Source organism: Pleurodeles waltl, chromosome 6, assembly GCF_031143425.1.
Source record: "Pleurodeles waltl isolate 20211129_DDA chromosome 6, aPleWal1.hap1.20221129, whole genome shotgun sequence".
Taxonomy (NCBI): Eukaryota; Metazoa; Chordata; class Amphibia; order Caudata; family Salamandridae; genus Pleurodeles; species Pleurodeles waltl.
The window spans coordinates 233179255-233205488 of NC_090445.1; the positions used below are offsets into that span (position 1 = coordinate 233179255).

Below are 26234 nucleotides of genomic sequence, written 5' to 3' on the forward strand. Positions count from 1 at the left end.
TAGTACTTTTGTTTGAGGTGGACTACCGCGTACTCTGCCCTGTCGCGCCTTCTCGAGCTCTCGCCATACTCTAGGAGCACCGGTGTGTTTATGTGAGCGCTCTAAAACCCTCACTCGCTGCTCTAGGTCCCCCCTAAGTCGACTCCTTGCCTTATTGTCCCTAGAAGAAAGGGACATCACCTCGCCCCTCAAGACAGATTTCAGTGCCTCCCACAGTGTTGCAATGCTTATTGTCGTTAAAGCTAAGGTAGTCTCCTCCGCCACAGTCCCAGATGTCAGGCGCGTCCCTGCCAGCATGTCCCTCACTGAGCGCTCGCGCTTGGATTTTGATGTCGCCATGGCGCACCGGCCTGGTCACACTTCGCCGGTTCAATCCTGCAGGGCCTCCAGGGTTTCCGTCTGGGGCTGATCAGTATATGCCTGCCCTGTCCGGGACCGCGCCCAGGTACGACCCCTAGCAATCACCACTTGCAGCAGTCCGCTCCTGGTGCCTTTCCAAAAGATTGCAGGACCACGCTCATCAAAAGTTCAAATGGTGGAGTAAAATAGCCCGGAGGCTGAGCTTCTGGGCCCCTACCTTCTGCTGGGGCCCCGCAATTCAAAAGGCCCCACTCCAAGGCGCCAGGGTGCGGAGGCCCCGTCTGCCGCTCCCGGTCCGGCAGAACACGAGGGAGCGCCCCTCTCCCTCAGGGCGCTCAGTTCTCCAAGCGCCGGGACCCGTGGCGCAATCCAGCTGCTGTGGGGCCCAGGGTGAGCCCCCAGGCCCTCAGTCCCTCGGCGCCACGCTCGGAAGGACCGCCGGGGAGAGGCCCGTCCTGCTGCCCAGGCCGCCTCCTGCGCCACTCCGGGGCCGAGCCCAGCTCTCCTCGCGGGAGCGGCACAGCCCGGACCCGGCTGCAGCCGAGCGGAACAAAACACCCGGGGGAGCCTCACAATGTGGGGGGAGCCTCCAGGCTTCCCCCCCACAGGCCGCGAGGCACTTTTCTGGATCGAGGCGGCAGAGCGCTAGCGGGCACGTCCTAGTGCTCCGCCATCTTGGACACACCCCCCCTTGTTATGATTTTTAACTTGCAACAGTCATGCATACTTGTTGTGATGCAGTTTGCTGCCCCAATCCATTAGAAAGTCCTTCCTTCAAAGGACGTAGTCATTGGACCCTCTCATCCTTTGATATGAGGTAGAGATATGTTTGGACTTCTTTATCACCTCCACTGTAGGGGAACAATCTGAAGACTGTTGACACTAGGACATTGTATCCTGACCCTCCTTGGCCGACACAGGTGGTGACTGAACAGGATGATAGAGGAAGTCAATACTTACACCTGTTCCCCGGGGCCAGGGTCACACATCGAGTTTGGAAGGAACACTCAGAATCCGCTATCATGGCGATCCAGAGAAGCCATGAATGTTGGCATGCCTATAGCCGTAACTAAGGTGACTATTGGGGCAAGGGTGACAGTGAGGGAGGTTAGGTAGTCAACATGGAGATATACTCGCCTTCAGATCGCAAAAAGAGGAAGGCAAGAGTCCCATGAAGCATCATTATAGTTTAGCCGTCATATCTGAAAACAGTCCGCTTCACTTGAGAGAGGTATAGGCGTCACTGATTAAACTGGGAGGAACCACAAAGTGATCCTGTTTCTTTATGCCCTATTAAAAAGCAGGAAATGAAAGACCGGGTGATAGAGAACAGACTTGTCAAAAAGTATTGTAAATGGAGGGTCTAGAAGACATGGTTTAATGGAAGCATAGGCTGTATAACTCAGGGCTCCCTGTTACCCCAGTTAAAGGTTATACAAGTACAAGATGTCCCATTGTCTCTATTCACAGGCAAGTGAAGACAGGAACCAAAGTCGGATGTTTAAATATGAGTGTCTAGGGAGGGTAAAGGAAGGGGGGGTGGGGTGGTTTAAAGATGTCAGGGAGAGAATGATGCCCTGTTTTCTCTATCCACGGGGGAATGGGAACCTGCATCTTAAAAGTCTAAGGACGTAAAATACTCCTGAAACCCACTGCTCGACGGAAGTCACGACCAAAAATTGTTGATGAGCGATAGCATTACAAGGCTAAAAGATAGTTCACAAGGAATGGTTTCTTAGTACGTTATGTAGTGTACTGGTATATAAGCCATATAGAACATTGCATGTGGTGGTGTGGAGTGTTTCTTACTTGTATGGAGGTGGACACTTACATTAAGTGAGCAATCCAGGAGTAGGAGAGTGTTGATCTTCTATCCTCTTCACCCCACATTTTTAACATCCTTGACATTGTTGGTGACTGCATCTGTATTTTCTAAGACTGAAAAGCTTAGATGTTTTCCTGTTCAGAGCTCCCACCTACATTAAACATTAATTCTGTGACAAGTTGCACATGGGATGGCTCTCCTTAATTATTTAATTGTTCTGGAAACTGGATCGCCTGAGGTAGGCTAACCTACAACTTAGACATTTTCAATATAGGCCCTGGCCCCCCCCCCTGCCTCCCTGAAAGTTCATATTTTACTGTGATGGGACTCCAGTTCATTTTGGATGGTTGGTTTTAGGTGATCTAATTTTTTTTTTACCATTGTTGTGGATTCTCAGCCACCTAGCCCCCAGAGAAGCTAGCAGACCCTTTGTTGTATATTAAGTGGACCAAATCAGTTTGTTCTGGTGTCTCCTTAGATATGAACCAGGGAGTTCAGGCAAGTTCCTCCTGTGAGCATTGTCTGTCATTTTCCCAATATGACTATGCATGTCCATCTTCTCCAACCCTGTCAGCCCAGCTACTTCAGTTGAAATGAAAAACACTGTAGTTTTCTCAACCTGACCATACAGGCTTATGTTCACAAACCCTGTTGTTCAGCCCATCTACCCCATTTGAAAGGAAAAACGCCATGCACTTAGCAAGTGTAAATAACAATTTGCAAGAAAAATACAAGAGTATGGCTCCTCCAGAAGTTCAGGCAACACAGTCTCTCCTGAAACCAAGGGGGTATAATTAAAAGTGAAGACACCAGGTGGCACAAAGCCATTCACAACTAGCCTATTAGGACCTGAACCATCAGGGTATCGTTGAGAGGCCATCCAATCAGTACGTAACCCTGCCACCAGTTGACAAGATAAAGGTTGATAGCGGCTACTTTGCTTTTGGCACATAGGTTCATTGCCTTTATCTGCACTCTTCTGCCTATCCTTCAGTCACTGCCCAAAAATACACACAGATTTGCTCATTTTTTCAAGAAGGAACTGTCATGAGCTGGTAAGATGTCATGCACATCTGACGTATGTGTGCATGCAGCTGTGGCTTAACATATATAGAAACCAAACTTGGTCTTACCACTATGTGCCCTTTGGCTACAAGTTGATATTGGAAAAGAGCCTATGGACTAATAGTAAAAACAACACTTTAAAGGAAACTTTATCTTTTGTACAAAAGCAGTCTCAAGTAATCTGCTTTTAAATCCACCTTGTCCTTTAAATCTGCAGTGCCTCTGAATGATAGCGTCCTAATGTAGGAAGCTGGCCTGGTGTGGGGTTGGTAACTAAGGTACTTGCACCTCATACCAGGTCCAGGTATCCCCTCTTAGTGAAGTGTAGGCGGTGTCTAGAAGCCAGGCTCTCTAGAGGTAGCTGTGGATGAGCAGCCAAGGCTTACCTAGGAAACCTGCAAAGCTCATGCAATACCACTGTAGTCACACAGCACTTACACACATGAAAGAAAACAGTGTTACAAAAATAAAAGGTACTTTTTTTGGTACACAATACCACAAAATACCAAAGAGACAACACTCCAATACGAGGTAAGTAATACACTAATTATCTGATAGAGACTTCTAGCTGCAGATTCCTCACCTTAGAATTCACTGGCATCCGCTTCGAATCCGGAATTTTTCTGCTGAGCAGTACCATGCGCGCGCCGTCAGGTGGCGTTGTTCCGATCCACGTGCGTCATCCAGCTCCGTGTGGTGTCGTTGGAGCCGTCTGTGACGTCACGGCCTTCTATATAGGCACCACCCCAATGCGCGTATGTCAGTTCTTTTCCTTCTGCGCCGGTTAAGCACAGATCTAGGAAGAGCTACCTTTCTTCTTTGACAATTTTGTTGAGGTTTTTTGATTGTTTGAGATGTCTTCGAGAAAGACAGGATTCAAGCCGGGTGGTGCATGTCATCACACCATGTCGGTCATGGATCCACACCGTCTCTGGTGTCTGGAGAAGGACCACGATTCGACGTTGTGTTCCGACTGTCAGGCCATGGCTCCGAAGGCCTCGAGAGGGAGATCTTTCAAGCTTGTAACGGCCCGACAGCCATCTTCGGTCGGCGCAACTCCAAGGAGGTCAGGGTCCCACAGTAGGAGGAGGTCGGGGCACCGCTCCAAGAGTCTGAAGTCCTCTTCCTCCCATTCGAGGTCATCAGGGCACACAGGTAAGAGGTACAAACAGAAGAAGTCCAAGCGGCTTCGGCACGCCCGTCGGCCGACAAGGCATCTAGGGAACGTCGATGTTCCGAGCGCGGCTCTGCGGAGCCGCCATTAGGGCCGACTCCGCGTCTTCCTCCTTTTCCAGGGACCAGAGCGACCCCCGCTCAAATTAAAGAATTTTATGAGGCTATGTGCCTTGTTTTTGAGCGGGCTGCACCCTCGGGTGGATGTTTGGGCCCCGCAGGGTCAGCAGGAGCCCGATTGGGTTCGACATCAGCGGCTTCGGCCTTGGTGCGCCGTTGGGGACCCCAGGATCCGATAGTGGATCCAAGCTGGTGCCGGTATCTCACAGTCGACCTTCTCTGGCGCCGGGCCCGACGTCGACGCTTCCTCCACCACTGGCGCCCACTGGTGGTGGTAGCCCCATCTTCATGCCAGATGATCCGGAGCCAGAACGACGACGTACGATGCCGATTCATACTTCTGCAACGTTGCCTGAGCCTTATTCTGAACAGCCAGGCACAGGAGAGGAGTGGGAGGGGTCGGAGGACCCCTTACAGTGTGAACTGGAGCATGAACAGGACTGGTATGAGGATCTAGGGGAAGCCAGTGGACTGGATACTTCTCCAGATGCTGGCATGTTCTCTCCTCCCAATGTAGCTACGGAGGAAGGGGCTTCTTATGCCATGGTGGTGCGTAGGGCAGCTGAGGTCTTGGACCTAGACTTGCCTACGGTCGCAGACAGGACGAATCTCCTGACGGGGGTGCTTCAGCTGGGGGTGTCTACATTGGAGCTGATGTTGCCCTTCAATGAAGCCTTAACGGATGTCCTTCTGGGAACATGGTCCAAACCCAGCACAGGGTCTCCTGTGAATAAGACAGTTGGCCGCTGCCGTAGGCCTGCTCCAAATGACTCAACACTCCACCCCGGAGAGCTTGGTGGTCCAAGCATCCACTTCCCGTGGTGCCTTCCCTTCCTCCCCTCCGGATAGGGAATCCAAGAGGCTGGACCAACTTGGAAAGAAGTTGTTTTCTTCCTCCAGCCTGGCATTGAGGTCAGTAAACACCTCTTGCCTATTGGGCTTTTTTTCCCATACTTTATGGGATACGGTGGCACAGGTGCTGCCCCAGGTCCCGGAGGGCGTACGGGACACTCTCACCCAGGCTGTCAAGGATGGGAGAGATACAGCCAAGTTTACTATTAGGTGTGGATTGGACATGACCGACTCGGTGTGTAGAGCGATTGCACCGACAGTGGCCCTTCGTCGCCACGCCTAGCTACGTTCTACTGGCTTCTCAGGGGATGTCCAGTCGAGTTTTATGGACATGCCTTTTGATGGCTCTTGCCTTTTTGGTGAGAAGGCAGACTGCGCTTGAGAGGTTCAAGGATTCCCGAGCTATTGCCATATCCTTGGGCCTTTCTGCACCAGCTCGTCAGCAGTCTGTCTTCTGTCCCTTTCGAGGCTTCGGAACGGGCGCGGTACCACGCCAGCCACAAGTTAGCCACCGTCCTCCGGCTTCACAACATCCTGTGCGAAGACGAGGTTGTGGTACCGTCAGACCCAGAGGTCGGCCACCACACAGCCCCCCTCCGCAGCGCCCAAGCCCTCCTAGTATGGTTCTGCAAGACCTTGTCCGTCCAGTTAGAGGGAGGATTCAATTTCATCTCCCTCACTGGCAGTCCATCACACCGGACAAATGGGTCTTGCCGATCATACGGAAGGGCTATTCCCTCCCCTTTCAGCCTTTCCCTCCTTCTGTCCCTCTGGTAAAAGAACGGCTGATGGGGGAATCATTTGGTCTTGCTCCACGAGAAAGTTATGGCTCTCTTGGCCAAGAGATTTATAGAAAGGGTCCCGATGTCAGAAGTAGGCAGTGGTTGTTATTCCCGCTACTTTCTGATTCCCAGAAAGAACAAGGGCCTTCACCCTATCCTGGACTTAAGGGACGTCAATCTCTTCCTCATAAAGGAGAAATTCAGATGCTCACTCTCGCTCAGGTCTTGTCTGCCCTAGACCAAGGAGACTGGATGGTAGTGTTGGACTTGCAGGATGCATATTTTCACATCCCCATCCGGCTGGCCCACAGGCGTTACTTGTGGTTCAAAGTGGGCCACAAACACTTTCAGATTACCGTGCTCCCTTTCGGCCTCACCAGTGCCCCTCGGGTGTTCATGAAAGTGATGGCGGTGGTGGCAGCTCATCTGCGCAGGTCAGGGGTTTCAGTCTTCCCCTACCTGGAGGACTGGCTGTTGAAGGCTCAGACGCCCCAGGCTCTCATCACCCACCTCCAGATGACGGCAAACCTCTTGCATTCGCTGGGGTTCACTATAAATGTGCCAAAGTCACACCTGACGCCCTCTCAGAAGCTCACTTTCATTGGAGCTGTTCTGGACACAGTGCAGCATCGGGTCTATTCTCCCGAGCAGCGAGTCCAGGATATTCAGGTTATGATACCGATGTTTTGGCCTCTATCCTGGATTTCGGTGAGACAGACTCTGAGCCTGTTGGAACTCATGGCTTCTTGCATCTTATTAGTCAAACATGCCAGATGGCATATGAGGGCTCTGCAGTGGGACCTGAAGTTCCAATGGGCACAGCATCAGGGAAATCTTACCAACATGGTTCAGATCTCTGCGGGAACTGCAAAGGCTCTGCAGTGGTGGATAGTGAACTGCGATTGGGTAAAAGGCAGACTCCTCTCCCTTTCTCAACCAGATCTCACAGTAGTGACAGATGCGTCACTTCTGGGATGGGGCGGCCATCTGGAAGAGGTGGAGATCAGGGGCCTCTGGTCTCCAGCGGAATCTGGGCTCCATATTAACTTATTGGCGCTCAGGGCGATCCGGCTAGCATTAAAGGCATTTCTTCATGTTGTGAAAGGGAAAATAGTGCAGGTGTTCACAGACAACACCACTGCAATGTGGTACTGCAACAAGCAGGGGGGTGTGGGGTCGTGGACCCTTTGTCAAGAGGCCCTGCATCTCTGGACATGGCTGGAACACCAGGGCATAACTCTGGTGGTTCAACATCTGGCAGATTCTCTGAACACCAGAGCAGACAAACTCAGCTGGCGATACTTAGCGGATCACAAATGGCGTCTCCATCCGGAGGTGGCGCAAGGACTCTTTCAGCAGTGGGGAGAGCCTTAGTTTGATCTGTTTTCCTCCGCAGAGAACGCACAATGTCAGCAGTATTGCGCGTTGGAGTTTCCAAGGTGGCTATCGCTAGGCGGCGCTTTTCGTCGCGAGTGGAGTTTAGGCCTCCTGTATGCCTTTCCGCCCATACCACTTCTGCCCACAGTTCTCAAGAAAATCAAGAACGACTGGGCCCAAGTAATCCTATTGGCTCCGGATTGGGCACGAAGAGTCTGGTATCCAGAGCTTCTCAAAATGAGCATCAATCCTCCAATCAGGTTGCCTCTTCGGGAGGATCTTCTGTCTCAGCAGCAGGGGAAGGTTCTCCACCCGAACCTGTCAACTCTGCGACTTCATGCTTGGAGATTGAGCGGCAGCAGTTGATGGTTTATGACCTCCCTCCCGAAGTCTGTGATGGCATTCTGGTAGGCAGGCAGGCAGGCACCACTCTACTAAGATGGTTTACGCCTGCCGTTGGAAACATTTTGTATCATATTGTACAGAGAGGTCTATTGATCCCCTTACTTCTTCTCTTTCTGATATCCTTCTGTTTATTCTCACTCGCCCAACAGGGTTCCTCCTTAGGGTTAAGGGCTATCTTTCTGCCTTATCAGCTTTTCTTCACTTGCATGATCAACAGTCTTTGTTTAAGTCTCCTATTGTACAAAGATTCTTAAAAGGGCTTGTATATGTGTTTCCACCTACGCCTATTGTTATGCCCCAGTGGGACCTCAATCTAGTGCTCACTTTTCTTATGTGTGCTCCTTTTGGGCCTTTGCATAATTGTCCTCTTTGGCTGCTCACTAGCAAAACAGCCTTCTTAGTGGCGATAACATCTGCCAGGTGAGTGAGTGAGATGCTGGCTTTATCATCAGGACTGCCGTATCTCACGATATATCCTGATAAGGGAGTCCTCAGAACTTATGCCTCTTTCCTCCCCAAGGTGTTGACCCCTTTTCATCTGGGTAAAAATATCACCCTGCCCACCTTCTTTGCTCCACCGCATCCCTCTAAAGAAGAGGAGCGTCTCCTTCGGCTGGACCCAAAAAGAGCGTTATCGTTCTACCTTGGCCGCACAGAAGAGTTCCGGGTGAACGACCAACTCTTTGTGGGTTATGTTGGTGCAAAGAAGGGTCAGACAGTCCAGAAATAAACCTTTTCACACTAGGTCGTTCTCTGCATTAAAATTTGCTACGCTTTGGCTAAGAAGCGGCCCCCTGAGGACTTGAGAGCTCACTCTACCAGAGGGAAAGCTGCTACCACTGCGTTAGCTCGAGGCGTGCCGGTACATGATATTTGCCAGGCGGCAAGGTGGGCTTCCTTGCACATGTTTGCAAGACACTACTGCCTGGATAGCCAGGTGAGGAGAGAGGGGCATTTTGCTTGCTCGGTCCTACAGGACTTCCTTGTGTGAAGTATATTTTCGCAGCCCACCACCAAGAGTTATAGCTTAGGTATCTATTCTAAGGTAAGGAATCTGCAGCTAGAAGTCTCTATCAGATGAACAAGTTACTTACCTTCAGTAATGAATTATCTGGTAGAGACTCTATCTAGCTGCAGATTCCTTACACCCACCCAAGCCTCCCTGCTCTACGAATATATACATTATATTTTTCATATTTTTTTCCCTTTCTCGAGGGCATGTCTTTTTGCTCAAATAATCAAAAGAAAAGTAAATAATTGTTGGTTCTTCCATGACTGCGCTTCTGGCGTAAAATTTGTGGAAAAGAACTGACGTACGCGTGCCGGGGTGGTACCTATATAGAAGACCGTGATGTCACAGATAGCTCCAACGACGCTGACGATGCCACGCGGACCCGGACGACGCACACTGATCCGAACTACGCCACCCGACAGTGAGCGCAGGGCACTTCCTAGCAGAAAAATTCCAGATTCGAAGCTGACGCCAGAGAATTCTAAGGTAAGGAATCTGCAGCTAGATAGACTCTCTACCAGATAATTTGTTACTAAAGGTAAGTAACTTGTTCATATACACTAGTAAACAGTAATAGGCACAGAAAAGGTTAGAAAACAGTGCAAATAGCAATAACCAATAGTGCCCCTAGAGGGAACCCAAACCGTATACTAAAAAAATGGGATGGAAACACAGGACCCCCACCTAGGTGAGTGGAATGTGTAGGGGGAGCTGGGAGTACTAGAAAACCACAGAGGTAAGTAACAACACAGTATCCCCCCCGTCCTCCCCCAGCGACCAGGAAAGTAGGAGTAAATCACTGGAATTTCCCCAGACCACCGAAAAGGAAGGAAAAGAAGACACCCAGACAAGACTGCATGAAACCAGCAGTGAATTCCTGGAGAGGAAGCCTGTGGAGAGAGGGGACCAAGTCCAAAAGTGTCAGTGGAGTCTAGGAGGAGAAGAAGCTACTACCCACCCAGCTGTACTTGCAGGAGTTGGTCGACGGTGAGGAAGAACAGGTCAGCACTGCAACCCTGGAGCCGGAGAAGAGTTCCTGATGGATGCCGAAGTTTTCCCACGCTGTAGTGAAGATTGCAGACAGGTGTTGGTGCAGGAATTCACCAGCAAGCCTTGGCAAAGGCAAATTTGCGGTTAGCCTGCACTGCTGACTCTGATAAGTCAAAAGCCCATGAGTTCTAATGATGAATGGTTCTCATACACATCAGGAGGCACGGCTTAGCACTAGCAGTAGGTTCCTGAGATGCTTTTATAAGTGGCGAGGCTTAACTCCTCCGCACAGGTATGGGCACTAATAGAGTAAGGTTCTCGTGCATGTAAAGAGGCTTGGCACGAGCAGTAGAATGTGAACTATTAATGGAGTAGGTGATCCTCCTGTATGGGGGGAGGTCTCACTCTTCCATCGGGGCTGTAATTCCTAATAGTGAAGGATCAGGAGGATGCATTTTAAGGCCGGAGGCTTGATTCATGTGCAGGGACTGCAAGTGGTAAAAGTAAAAGACCTGGAAGCCCTACTCTAAGGGATGAAGCTTTAGTCTTCTACAGGAACAATAACCTCTATACCTATTGTTGCAGAGTCTATTTACTTCCATTTACACGTTGGGACAACATGTGCTTCTATATAACTATCAACTTTTCACATAGTAACCTTGCATGCTATCTTTTCAGCATCCAAAACAAGAGCCAGATCCAATTGTCAGTGAAACATGGTTGTGAGTGTTGCCTTCTATTTATCCGTAATTATTTACAGAAGTCCTCAATTCAGGTCTTTACCGTGCTTTGATGTCTGTCACTAGATGGCAGTGCAGCATCAGGTGCCTCTTTGATTGCCAGGCTCGTACTCCATCTCACACTAAAGCCAATTCACCATCCTTTGTCTCTCATTTCTAAGGTAGTCTGAATATGCTATGAAACTTGAAGCAGATCTTTGAGTGCTTTAAAGAGCAACGGGATGAAGAATCATAGCAAACACCGAGAGAGTGCATCCATCTCAGAATCAGCTAATTAGAGCATAAAAAGAAATGTATCCTCCAGTGAGATCAAGCGTTCTGATTGGTTGGAAACTATCATCATTGGAAAACAGAGGTGACGTGTCCTCTTCACACTGACTTTGAGTTCTAAAGGACATTTCTTAATCATAGGGCCTATGATTGCTGTCTGCATAACGCACCCTGGGGACTGAGACCTAAGTGCCCTCCCTTCAGGGTGAGGCCGCGCATGTACTTTCGCCCAGGAATAGGGGTGGATGTATATTCTGTGCTCATGTAGCTTTGATGACCAGACTCTTTCCCATACTTTATGCAAAGGTTGCTTTGGGGGAATCGTAGGTGGATTTCCCGCACACACTGTGCTAGCTAGCACACCTCCTCCATCTAAATTGCTCATTCTGTTTCTCGCACACACTGTGACATAGGGCTAATTTGCTCAATACAGGCATTTTCCCCAAGGACGTAAATTGGGGGAAAGAGGTTCCCACTTATGGGAGCCAACTCCACTTTATGAAGTGGTTGCTAGACCACGACTCAGTCAAAAATCCACGAACATCTACTTATCGCTGTCACAAACCAGACAACGTTCTTAAAGGGAGTTAAGGTTGGTACCCCTTAAGGTAAAAGATGGTGTCACGTTTGGTGTCACTGCTCCTCCCTGATAAGGAGCACTGAAGTCTGTGCCATAATCATCCCAGGGATTAGAAGCTCAGTAACAAGCTGAATAGGATGCCTTTATTTGTAACATTAAATGAAGGCATGGTGAGAGAGATGTACTAACATCTGAGAATGTACGTCCCTAGGTCTTTCCTCTTACATTTCCTTATTTTTCTTCTTAAGTCTGCAGTCTGTGTTTTAACTTAAGTTCAAGCGGTACGATTAGGATCCTGAAGGTAAAAACCTCATGATACACATTCATACAGCCATTCGATTTCGTTATTTTTCCAATAGAAGTTATTGCCATTGCATGGCTGCCACTCTATCAGTATCTCCTAATTTCTCCTATGTTGTTTAAGTTATTGAATACAAAGTAATAAGAAAAACCTACCATGCCTCTTTACATTTCTCAAGGTTGCTTACACGAGGCGCATGCCGTAGATGCAACAGACAAGGGATGATGTAGTGGTTCTACACACAAATTCAGAATACAGTTCATGTAAGAATTATTCATATGCAGATAATTTCAAATCAAAAGCAAAGGCCATATGATGAAAACACTCAGTTCAAAATTTCGAGAAAATAATTTGCCATATTTAATTTTTTAAGAAGATTAGAAAGTGCTTAAATAATTACACGTGGGTCGTGTTGAAAGAAAGCTAATATGAATTTGAGTGGTTAGTGACAATGCAGTCCCAATGATATTAATACCTGAATGAATCTTTGTGACATAATTATCAAAGATTTTATTTTGTTCATCCAATTATCAGTGGTGCGATAACGTTTTGACCATTTTCCCCCATAAGGTCATCATCAGGGCAATAAATTATTTAGCAAATGTGGAGCACATGTGGCCTAAAAGTCTCAAACAATGGAGAGAGCTGATGGTTGACACAATACAGTGGCTCGATATCTCAATTTGGAATAGAGGTGTAGGTTAAGACTGAGTCTCACCAAAAGAAGTTATCTGAAGGTAAAGTACAGAAATCGATCAGTGGGCTCTGACATCTACATGCCTTTATATGTATTGTATTGTATTGTAATAGTATTTATATAGCGCTTACTACCCCTGATGTCCATGGTCGCCAACATAAAAAATTGGAATAGAGAAGTCAGGCCGGGTAGGCACTAAGGGCCATATGTACGAACACATTTTCCCATAGACACAGAATGGGCAAAACTGCTTGATACATCTGGCCCTAAGTTAATTAGGGCAGTTCACGGTCAGTCTGACCAAACTGAGTAATCTGCATATGAGGTGCAGTAAATTCTCAACCAGCTCTCACCTCAGCGTGGCTTCAGCACTCGTCCCTCGTTGACAGCAAAGCGTTGTGACTTTTCTGCATATAGTTACATTTTACACTAATTTAATTTTACGTTATTGTGTGTAGAACCACTGTAGCACTCTAGGTTTGTACTGCCTAGGTTATAGGCGGTTATTGGGTGGCCCCTGTTATAAGCAAGAGTTTGTGGCTGCAGGAGAGACATATGTTCACTGTTTTATTTTATTTTTAACAGGTAAATCAAAGACCAAGCAAGGTCGACAATCAATCATCAACCCAGACTGGAACTTTGAGCGGATGGGCATCGGTGGTCTGGACAGGGAGTTTTCTGACATCTTTCGGCGTGCATTTGCCTCCCGTGTTTTCCCCCCAGATATCGTGGAACAAATGGGTATGAACACTAAAATGAATAGTCTCAAATGAATGATGTTTGAAACTCCATGTTGATCATGTTGCACTAGGAAGGACCATGTGAGATTTCTTTTGGCACCAAAATGCACACAGAATCATTTTGCACAGGTTGCTGATGCCAATGACCTGAGGAGGCTCAAAGCTGTACATAGCCCGTTGCAGGCACACAGTGATCCAGAGTTGGAACAAGAATATTAAAGCGATTTGAAGGAATTTCCTTCATAGGTCATGCACCTAAAATATTGCCTTTTATGGATGATTGACTGTGTTTTATATAACTTTGATCCCTTGGCGGAAAAAGTATATTTGGTTTAAAAATTACTGCTTGTGCAAGCATATGTCGAGAGCATTTAGACATCAGAGTTAAAAGCTTGTTAATTATTGCTATTGTACAGCAGAATTAGTGTTACACAGGATTAAGCTGAGTTGTTTGATGCAGTCTGTGTCCCCTGATGACATATTCTTTCATACTAATCCAAGGTTTCGTATAAATAGAATATACTTTTACTGGATAGGTGAATATTGTAAACATGAGTGTGTCACAGGGAAATGCTGTGGATGGAGTGTGATACGGTATACACCAAATGGATGTTTTAATGAGTGAAACATGGAAATAATAATACTATATACTATTGTGGAGCGGTTAAACACAACACGTCACTTTCATAGTTAAAACAGCCTATTAGCCGGGGGATAGAACTGTTTCTAAATGATGACATTACTGGATAGCCCCTTTGCAGTATTTCTAAAGGATTTATTGAACAGTCTTGCAATTCATGCCTGCTCCAGTAAAAGGTAAGGTACTAGTATTGTTTGATTAATGGGCAACATGTGAATGAAATCTGGAGAATAGAAGTATTAAAAGTATGTAAATTCGATAATGTTCTGGCTTTAGCACTTTATGGGATTCCACTTTAATACAAACGATGGGTCACCAGTACATCTGGTTTGATATCATAGATAGACACCAATGTTCTTAACTCAGATTGAGGCTTCTCTCTAGAAATAGACTTGTAGTTTTGTAGCTATAAGATATTTTAGGAATCTTCTGTGTATCTTTAGATGTTGCAAGATATTTCCCATTTGGATTATAAAACGCAGGTTTGCATGGTAAAAAACATGCGAGGTCTAACTTGCAGAATCTCTTAGCTTTCATTCCTTTTGTACCAAACCAAGGATGGATAAGAAGAAAAAAGCATGTGATAGATAATGCCTAACTTTGGAAAGATTAGTTGCAGGTAGATTGGGAAAGTGTTAATGAAAATTAATTAAATTAATGAAAAATTATCTAAATTAATGAATTCAGTTTGCTATACTGGTGAAAAATGTTCTCTGCTTCCAAATGATCGGACAGAGCATTGCCATGAATGACTTATTGACATTGAGAATTTGGCCTGTATGTTTTCCTCTTTTTTTAAATGACTTTGATACCAGTATCTTGTTTCAAGTAATTAATGAAAAGCAACATTTATATTCTTTTGGTCCCAAACTTGCAATCTTGGATGCTGTCCTGGTTTTTCCCCAAGGTGTATTCCCAACTAATCACATTTGGTCTGTGATGGAATTTGGGCTCCAGAGCTTTAATGACTCAGAGTACACACAATAAGAAGTCAAGGCCTTGATGAAACAGGATGTCGTAGGGTTGCGTTTAGGTACATACATTACAACGCAGATGCCCAGGCTGTAAAAATGTCACTGATAACTATCATTTTAAATTAAAACCCATAGCAGGCTAACAAAAAGTTTCACTTAGAAACTGCCACATAAATGGTAATATTTCCACATAATGCACAAGCCCATTGTAGGAAGCTGGCTATCTATGTAGTGTACCAAATGTAAGGGTTCACTATGCAGCTAGTACAAGTGACCCTTATTGGTTTACAGGAGTTAAGTAAAAATCCCAAAAGCTCTCTTTTGTGGTAGTGTGGGCAAGCAGTTAAGCTTATCAGAGGGTAGTACTAAGCATTTGTTGGACACATAGTCAATAAATGAGACACACACTCAAGAAGGAACTGGAGACCAATGTTTAGGAAAATAGTTACTTTGTTTATATTATGTTTCAATACCAGAAAACCTCAAAGAAGATAAGTATTGTTGTAATTTTATTGATTTAGCAAGTAAAAAACACTTTTACTCAAACGAACATTTACCCTTCAAGAACGTGAAAGTACATTTACTGCAATGGCGTCCTTGCAGACACTTCTCGGGGAGCCCCGGAAGATTGTACTGTGCTGGGGGGGCAAGGTCACTAAAATCACCAGGAGTACTGCTTCACCTGCCCTGGGTGTCCGGGTGCAGTGGTGCTGGTCAGGTTGGGTGCCTTGAGCACTGCACAGTTGGAGATGAGGGGGCCAACTAGAAAAAGACTGCGGAGCTCCCAAAGAGGGGCTCGGTCAGTGGGGATCCGGGGAGCAAGAAACTCTGTCGGATATCGTGGACTAGGCGGAGGAGGAGCTTGGGTGCAGCGGGTCTTTGTCGTCGATGCACCTGCATCAAGGCGCCCAAATTTCTTGGGTGGACCTGCAAAAAGAGGGATAGAAAAGGACAGCTGGGTCACTCTCAGTGATGTCCCTGGCTTTGCTGACGTCCTTCAATGGCTGGTCCTCGGTTATGGTGTTGGAGTCTGGATTGGACTACAAACAAGCTTTGATTGCTTGCAAGGGCTCAGTAACCCGGACAGCTCTGGTGCGTCCTGGTGTCTTTACATTTGGTAGGGAGACAGGGTTGACTTGTTGGGGCATTGTGACCTTCTCCTCTGCAGCTGCTGTGTCAGTGACTCTGGTGGACAGCAGAATGGTGTACTGGACGTTGCCGTTGGTGACTGCAGGGAAGTGGCTCCTCCACTTCAAGGGAGATGCTGATGGCTTGATGAAGTGAAGGAGGCTCTCCGAGGCTTTTGGAGGCTACACAGCTGCAGAACAAGTCAGGATGTCGCAAGTGTCAAGACAGGAGCAGGCAGGCAGGGTTTTGCGCGAAAAGCCCACCGATAGTCCACAATTCTTGCTTTGTCAGTTCCTCTTTATCTTCTTCTTGGGTCAGACATATCAATTCTTCTGGTGTTAGGGGGGGCACCTAAATACTCAATTATAGGTATTTAGGGGAGTGTAGAGTAGTAGCCAGTGGGCTGCCTACCCCTGGGGTGACTACACCCCCTTTATGACCACTTCCTGTAGGTAGTGAGCATAATCATGTCCCAGAATACCTAGTTTCACCAAAAACAAGATGGTGAAACCCTTCCTTCAGTGTCCACTTCAGGTAGCCCATCTTAGGGGTGTGACTAGCCCAAAAGTAGAGCATGCCTACTGAATGACTAATTTCCCACTTGTCCTGGTGCCAGATGGGCCTCGGGGGAGGGGGTGGCAACTCCCAAGTCCGGTTGAAGCCGGGTGGCATACCAAAGGCAGTATGGTCTTTGAAATCCCTGATCTTGTTATGCAGTCACTAGCCATCATGCTGGAGGAGGTAATAAAAACTTCCTTGGGAGCAGGCATTGTTTCTGGCCTCTGAGAGCACGGGCTCTCACCTCCCAGGGGTCAGAAACTCGTCTGTAGTGGCAGGCTGGTCAAGATCAGTTAGCCAGCACACTAAAGGACTAGGGGGGGTACCTCTAAGGTGCCCCCTGAGTGCACATCAGAATAAATCCCAAACTGGCATCAGTCTGGATTTATTAAGATGAGGTTTATACGAAACTCCATAGGTTTCGGTGAAGCCATTATGTAGCTGGGGAACTTGTGATGAGTGTTCAATACATACTTTAAGATGGCTTCCCTGTTCACTTGCAACATCTAGTAATCAAACTAGACATCACGGGACATATCTGCTCTTGCAGATATGTCCTCACATCAAATATAATGCATCCTGCTTTAGGGCGCTAAGGCCTGCTGTAGGGGTTACTTCCATATATCTAGATGCAGTGAGTGGTGAATGGCACACAATGTCTGTGCCATGTCGTGTTTTCTTGTAGCGTGCACCATGACACATAGTCTGCAATGGCAGGCTGCATGCAATTTTTTTTTGGGGGGGGGTCCCTGAGGGTGGCACAATACATGCTGCATTCCTTGGGGACCCTCTCTAGTGCCCAGGCCCTAGGTACCAGGGGTACCATTTACTAGGGACTTACAGAGGCACAAGAGTGTGTGCCAGTTGTACACAATTTACCTTGTTTTAGGGAAGGAGCACTGGCACTTGGGACCTGTCTAGCAGGAAGCCAATGCATATCGGTGAACAAAAAGTAGTGGTGACCATGTCCAAAAGGGATACTTTCCTACCCCCTCCAGCCACAGCGATTGGTCTTTATATCTCTCTTTACAGAACATCTGTGAATTGCTTAGAGAGACACTGGATTTCAGTAAAATAAGCCACACTTCTTGACTCTCAGGTTTGGTTTTTAGTTCTAGCTTTACTTGTCCCTGTGGGACCCTTTCTCCAGTTTGTTTTTCTGGGTTGATGAGATCCATGAGTTGCTTTTCCCTCTTTAGCACTTGCCACTGTTTCGAAGTTCTGTTGCAGCTTCTTAAGGCAGGTTGGCTACTGCTGAAGCCAATTCTGTGGTCCCTCTTATAGAGGTTTATCTTCCTTGGGTCCTGGTAGTGAGTCATCTGATGATCCTCAGCAGAATCCCTGTCAGCATCCCAGTCAATTTGATATGTTAACTAATCTTGCCTTTAATCTGGAGAAAGGGAGACAGGACATACCATCAAAGACAAACTATTCAACATATTGATTCTTGTGCTGGGAGCCTGTAATACCCTCTCTTGTCTCTCTGACATGAATAGCTTGTGATTCCCTTCTTTGCGGAGAAAAGGGCCTGGGGATTTAAAAGTAGCAGGTGTAGTTGGATGGGAGGGTCAGGTGATGAACACAAATAATTCCTGTTCTGCAGCTGGCTGCTTGGATATCCACATCTAATGCATCTGGAGAAAAGGGGGACTATTGGCTACCATTCCAGATCCCTAGAATGAATATCTTGTACACATTAAGGACTGTGCGGCTGGTGATGTTGACGTAAATGCATGTGGGGTATCCTAAGTGATACCACATACAAGCACAAGCCTAAAGTTCTTTCATTCAAGACCATAAGATTTTGTTGGTAAAGATTATTGATGGCATAAAGGGAATAAAAGATATAGATGCTTTTTTCAGGGTTTTGAAATGTGTATGACTTTTAAATTAAGTCTTTCAAACATTGGTCATAGCAAATAGTGCCCACTTGAAAGACCCCACCAGGTGGTTGAAGACATGGCCTGAAGAACCAACAAGGCGGTCTTGGAACAAATTAAAGTTGTGAAAAGAGCCCATGGACCTTTAGCCACTGCAACAAAGGGACTTATTTCGGGCTCTAATTCAGTTTCTATGGATACTCTGAGCTCTTGTGCAAAATAAAGTGTTCGATGGCATCTGTCGCTGTAGATACGCATGTTCTGCAATAGCTCGCCATCTGGTGTTGGGCCGGAGTGTTACAAGTTGTTTTTCTTCGAAGAAGTCTTTCGAGTCACGGGACCGAGTGACTCCTCCTTTTGTCTCCATTGCGCATGGGCGTCGACTCCATCTTCGATTGTTTTTTTTCCGCCATCGGGTTCGGACGTGTTCCTGTCGCTCCGAGTTTCGGAACGGAAAATTAGCTAATTTCGGAAGATTTTCGTCGGTATTGTTGCGTTCGGGATCGGCGTACTTAGATTCCACACCGCATCGAAGATCGAAGAGCTCCGGTGCCCTTCGGGGTAGTTTTTCGATCCTCCGTCGGGGCCTGGTCGGCCCGACCGCGTGCTGAAGAACGCCGATGGAACGGACCCCGTTCCGTTTCTGCCCCAAATGCCACAATAAATACCCCTACACAGACCAACACTTGGTCTGCAACCTGTGCCTGTCCCCTGAGCACAGCTAAGACACCTGCGAGGCCTGTCGTGCGTTCCGGTCCCGAAAAACACTCCGAGACCGTCGAGCCAGAAGACTTCAAATGGCGTCCGCACCGACAGCCCAACGGGAGTTCGAGGAACAGGAAGAAGAAGGTACCTTCTCGATCCAAGACTCAGACTCCGAAGGATTCGACGATACACAAACCGTGAGTAAGACGTCGAAAACCACACAAAGAAACATTTACAAGGCCCAGGGGACGCCACTGCCATCCGGCCATGGCTCGACCCATAAATTCGGTGACCGACCGTCGGCACCGAAAAAGGCCCAAACAGTGCCGAGATCGTCCGACTCCGGTCGAGACACCGGCACGCAGCCTTCTCGGGACCGAGAAAGTGCTGGAGACAAGCCTCGACACCGAGATGCCGGTGTGGACACGGCTCGACGCCGAGACAGCGGCACCGAAACAGATCGGCGCCGAGAGGTTTCGGCCCCGAAAAGGAAAAAAGTCACCTCGGAGCCGAAAAACCACGCAGACAAAGTTTCGATGCCGAAACAAACTGCAAGCGACCCAGCTTCAGGCTCTTATACAGAAGAGCACTCGCTAACCTCCCAAATGCAAAAGCATAGGTTTGAGGAAGAGCTACAAGCAACTGATGTGGACCATACGCAAAAGCGTATCTTTATTCAGCAGGGGACAGGAAAAATAAGCACCCTTCCCCCCATTAGGAGAAAGAGAAGGTTGGAGTTCCAGACGGAACAAGCACCACAACCAAAAGTGGTGAAAAGAGTTACACCACCACCCTCTCCTCCGCCCGTGATTAACGTTTCACCAGCACAAACTCCATCACACTCCCCAGCTCACACCACCATGAGCCAGGGTGACCAAGATCAGGACGCATGGGACCTATACGACGCCGCAGTGTCAGATAACAGCCCGGAGGCATACCCTACAAAGCCATCTCCACCAGAAGACAGCACCGCGTACTCTCAGGTGGTGGCTAGAGCAGCACAATTTCACAACGTAAGCCTCCACTCAGAACAGGTCGAGGATGATTTCTTGTTCAACACACTCTCCTCCACCCACAGCTCATACCAAAGCCTGCCTATGCTCCCTGGTATGCTCCGGCACGCAAAAGACATATTTAAGGAGCCGGTCAAAAGTAGGGCAATCACACCAAGGGTGGAAAAAAAGTACAAGCCGCCTCCTACGGACCCGGTTTTCATCACTACACAGCTGCCGCCAGACTCTGTTGTTGTAGGAGCAGCTAGGAAAAGGGCCAACTCTCACACATCTGGAGATGCACCACCCCCAGATAAAGAAAGCCGCAAGTTCGATGCAGCTGGTAAAAGAGTCGCAGCACAAGCTGCAAACCAGTGGCGCATCGCGAACTCCCAGGCACTACTTGCGCGCTATGACAGAGCCCACTGGGACGAGATGCAACATCTCATTGAACATCTGCCCAAGGACTTCCAAAATAGGGCAAAACAAGTGGTTGAGGAGGGACAGACCATCTCCAACAACCAGATACGTTCCTCCATGGACGCTGCAGATACAGCTGCACGGACAATTAATACATCTGTAACTATCAGAAGGCATGCATGGCTCCGAACGTCTGGATTTAAACCAGAGATTCAACAAGCAGTTCTCAATATGCCTTTTAATGAAAAAGAACTGTTCGGTCCAGAAGTGGACACAGCGATTGAGAAACTCAAAAAAGATACAGACACTGCCAAAGCCATGGGCGCACTCTACTCCCCGCAGAGCAGAGGGAATTACAGCACATTCCGTAAAACGCCCTTTCGAGGGGGGTTTCGGGGTCAAAGCACACAAGCCAGCACCTCACAAGCAACACCGTCCACTTACCAGGGACAGTATAGAGGAGGTTTTCGGGGACAATATAGAGGAGGGCAATTCCCTAGAAATAGAGGGAGATTTCAAAGCCCCAAAACCCCTACTACTAAACAATGACTCACAGGTCACTCACCCCCTCCACACAACACCAGTGGGGGGAAGAATAGGTCATTATTACAAAGCATGGGAGGAAATCACTACAGACACTTGGGTTCTAGCAATTATCCAACATGGTTATTGCATAGAATTTCTACAATTCCCTCCAAGCATACCACCAAAAGCACAAAATTTAACAACACACCATTCCAATCTCCTGGAGATAGAAGTGCAGGCACTATTGCAAAAGAATGCAATCGAATTAGTGCCAAACACACAAATAAACACAGGAGTTTACTCACTGTACTTTCTGATACCAAAGAAGGACAAAACGCTGAGACCAATCCTAGACCTCAGAGTAGTGAACACTTTCATCAAATCAGACCACTTCCACATGGTCACACTACAAGAAGTATTGCCATTGCTAAAACTACACGACTACATGGCAACTTTAGACCTCAAGGATGCTTATTTCCATATACCAATACACCCATCGCACAGGAAATACCTAAGGTTTGTATTCAAAGGAATACATTACCAATTCAAGGTACTGCCTTTCGGATTAACAACCGCACCAAGAGTCTTTACCAAATGTCTAGCGGTAGTCGCTGCACACATAAGAAGGCAGCAAATACATGTGTTCCCATATTTGGACGACTGGCTAATCAAGGCCCATTCGTTCATACAGTGCTCAAATCACACAAATCAGATCATACAAACCCTCTTCAAACTCGGGTTCACCGTCAACTTTACAAAATCCAACATTCTGCCGCGCAAGGTACAACAATACCTAGGAGCCATAATAGACACATCAAAGGGAGTAGCCACTCCAAGTCCACAAAGAATTCTAAATTTCAACACCATCATACAACGCATGTATCCAACACAAAAGATACAGGCAAAGATGGTATTACAACTCCTAGGCATGATGTCATCATGCATAGCCATTGTCCCAAACGCAAGACTGCACATGAGGCCCTTACAACAATGCCTAGCATCACAGTGGTCTCAAGCACAGGGTCACCTTCTAGATCTGGTGTTAATAGACCGCCAAACTTACCTCTCGCTTCTGTGGTGGAACAACATAAATTTAAACAAGGGGCGGCCTTTCCAAGACCCAGTGCCACAATACGTAATAACAACAGATGCTTCCATGACAGGGTGGGGAGCACACCTCAATCAACACAGCATACAAGGACAATGGAACGTACATCAAACAAAACTGCATATCAATCACCTAGAACTTCTAGCAGTTTTTCAAGCACTAAAAGCTTTCCAACCAGTAATAGTTCACAAATACATTCTCGTCAAAACAGACAACATGACAACAATGTATTATCTAAACAAGCAGGGAGGGACGCACTCCACGCAGTTAAGCCTGCTAGCACAGAAAATTTGGCATTGGGCAATTCACAACCAAATTCGCCTAATTGCACAGTTTATACCAGGGATCCAAAATCAACTCGCAGACAATCTCTCTCGAGATCACCAACAGGTCCACGAATGGGAAATTCACCCCCAAATTCTGAACACTTATTTCAAACTCTGGGGAACACCTCAGATAGACTTGTTTGCGACAAGGGAGAACGCAAAATGCCAAAACTTCGCATCCAGATACCCACACAAACAATCCCAAGGCAATGCCCTATGGATGAACTGGTCAGGGATATTTGCTTACGCTTTTCCTCCTCTCCCTCTCCTTCCTTACCTGGTAAACAAACTCAGTCAAAGCAAACTCAAACTCATATTGATAGCACCAACTTGGGCAAGGCAACCCTGGTACACAACGCTGCTAGACCTATCAGTGGTACCCTGCATCAAATTGCCCAACAGGCCAGATCTGTTGACACAGCACAACCAAAAGATCAGACACCCAGATCCAGCATCGCTGAATCTAGCAATCTGGCTCCTGAAATCCTAGAATTCGGGCACTTACAACTTACCCAAGAATGTATGGAAGTCATAAAACAAGCCAGAAGGCCATCCACCAGGCACTGCTATGCAAGTAAATGGAAGAGGTTTGTTTGCTACTGCCATATTAATCAAATACAACCATTACACACAACTCCAGAACATGTAGTGGGTTACTTGCTTCACTTACAAAAATCTAACCTAGCTTTCTCTTCCATTAAGATTCACCTTGCAGCAATATCTGCATACCTGCAGACTACCTATTCAACTTCCCTATATAAGATACCAGTCATTAAAGCATTCATGGAGGGCCTTAGGAGAATTATACCACCAAGAACACTACCTGTTCCTTCATGGAACCTAAATGTTGTCCTAACTAGACTTATGGGTCCACCTTTTGAACCCATGCACTCCTGCGAAATACAGTTCCTAACCTGGAAGGTGGCATTTCTCATCGCCATTACTTCCCTAAGAAGAGTAAGCGAGATTCAGGCGTTTACAATACAGGAACCTTTTATACAACTACACAAAAATAAAGTCGTCCTAAGGACCAATCCTAAATTTTTGCCAAAGGTTATTTCACCGTTCCATCTAAATCAAACAGTGGAACTACCAGTGTTCTTTCCACAGCCAGATACCGTAGCTGAAAGGGCACTACATACATTAGATGTCAAAAGAGCATTGATGTATTACATTGACAGAACAAAAAACATCAGAAAGACTAAACAACTCTTTATTGCCTTTCAAAAACCTCACGCAGGAAACCCAATTTCAAAACAAGGTATAGCCAGATGGATAGTTAAATGCATCCAAATCTGCTACCTTAAAGCTAAACGACAACTGCCCATTACACCAAGGGCACACTCAACCAGAAAGAAAGGTGCTACCATGGCCTTTCTAGGAAACATCCCAATGCAAGAAATATGTAAGGCAGCCACATGGTCTACGCCTCACACATTCACCAAGCACTACTGTGTAGACGTGTTATCCGCACAACAAGCCACAGTAGGTCAAGCCGTATTAAGGACATTATTTCAGACTACTTCCACTCCTACAGGCTGATCCACCGCTTTTGGGGAAATAACTGCTTACTAGTCTATGCAGAACATGCGTATCTACAGCGACAGATGCCATCGAACTGAAAATGTCACTTACCCAGTGTACATCTGTTCGTGGCATCAGTCGCAGTAGATTCGCATGTGCCCACCCGCCTCCCCGGGAGCCTGTAGCAGTTTGGAAGTTACCTCCAATTATTTATATATGTATCATCTCAACCTTAAATAGGTGCATACTTAGTCACTCCATTGCATGGGCACTATTACTACAATTCAACTCCTACCTCACCCTCTGCGGGGAAAAACAATCGAAGATGGAGTCGACGCCCATGCGCAATGGAGACAAAAGGAGGAGTCACTCGGTCCCGTAACTCGAAAGACTTCTTCGAAGAAAAACAACTTGTAACACTCCGGCCCAACACCAGATGGCGAGCTATTGCAGAACATGCGAATCTACTGCGACTGATGCCACGAACAGATGTACACTGGGTAAGTGACATTTTCATTACTGTCAAATTCATTGTTGACTAAAACATTTAAACTTCCAAAGAACCTTTGCTGAGGAAACACATGACACACAGATTTCCACTGAAACACTTACTGACATCCATAGGATGTGTCATACTTGCCATGCAGGGCATTTTCTGTACACTGTTTGCTAAATAAGGTTATGTAGCTACTGAGAGCGTCACAAGATTGTTTTACATGTTCCATTGGATGTTCAAGTTTATATAAAATGTTTTCTTCATTATCAAGATGTTAACCTTTTTCAGGGTAACACAAAGTCAAGATCAGTAATTTGCCTAACCGAATGAATTAAGAAGAATCGTTTTTGTTTTTGTCAGTCTTGATACTTCTACATCGTCAGCTGTATTAGTTCCAGCGATGCTAGCATTTTAGGAACTTGACACATCAGTCTTCCTAAACCATGCTCCAGCTTGCCTTCCTACACCAAGACTGGAAAATATTTCTAAGGTTATATCAAGTGCCCCCTTTTTAAGTGGAGACAACATCTCTGACTGGAGAGTGATATACTCACTACAAGGTCAATTACGCGTGATTCTCCTAAATAAATGCTCCTCCAGACGATGCGAGATAAGTGGCCTGTCAGAGTAGGATGATGTCTTCTACAGTTGCCCGACATCCCAATATTCACTCTACACGTCGCTGCCAATTAGGTCTGCTGTGATAGAACTAATAAGAGCTAGAGCTAATAGGTACTAACATTCTGCTTAATAGACCATTTCCTTCCTTAGACCTTAGGGGCTTCTATCCACATGAAGGAAGTGCATGAAGATGTTCTGGCAGACCGGCTGGACAATCAGCTGCTCACAACTTGTCATCCTTATTCTTACCCATTGCTTTTCCTGGCAGCCGACCGTGCAGCTCAGAAGAGCTGCTATCAGTCGGATGAGTCTGCAAGCCTAGCACAGACCACAGTTCAGAGCGGCTGCTACCTAGGTACACGGATCACAGGCTACACTGGGGCTTCCTCGGAGGATTGAACTCTCCTGCCCTTTAGCCATGTCTCTGCTCTGTAACTCAGAATAAAGCACAGATTATGTGTCTGATAAATGCTGAGCTTTGCAGTATCGAGATTGGCGAGGTGTTCAACTTGCACAGGGGATTGTGCACTACTTGAAATAAGGGATTTGTATTGCTGTTCTCCTCTATAAATGTATGAATTAAAACAAAACACATTTTGCTCCTGAAAAACTTTTCAGATTCGTCCACATACAATAGTAAAGTCCACTTTCCACAAGGATAAGAATAGTGACTGTTTCGGTATAATGCCTCGTAAATGACCGTGCACTTTACAGACTCAGTTCCAACACGTTATAACTATAGGTTACATGGGTTACACCAGATCTTTACTTTGCCACCACAGTTTTTTTTTTAATTGAGATGCGCTTTTGCCCATAGCTGAGCCTGAAATTCATAATCAAGAGCAGTTTGCTTTTATAGTTACTTATAAATGGCAGTTGATACGAACCTCCTAGTTTCTCCAGCATTACTGAGAGGCTTTACCAAACTTCACCTGGAACCAACTGCAAACTGCCCTACACACAGCTCCATGGATAATATCAGGAACCACCACATCACTCTAACCTTTCCCAGGGAAGCACCAAACATGTTGAATCTGGGCTGCATAGT

General features: G+C 46.7%; 1 protein-coding gene across 1 annotated transcript in view; it reads left to right on the forward strand.

The window, feature by feature from the left end:
* Positions 1 to 26234, forward strand: part of NSF (N-ethylmaleimide sensitive factor, vesicle fusing ATPase) — a 593422-nt gene that overhangs the window by 303884 nt on the left and 263304 nt on the right. Inside the window, exon 8 of the mRNA XM_069237976.1 lies at positions 13135 to 13290. Coding sequence (XP_069094077.1) covers positions 13135 to 13290 — 156 coding nt within the window. The remainder of the gene's footprint in view (positions 1 to 13134; positions 13291 to 26234) is intronic.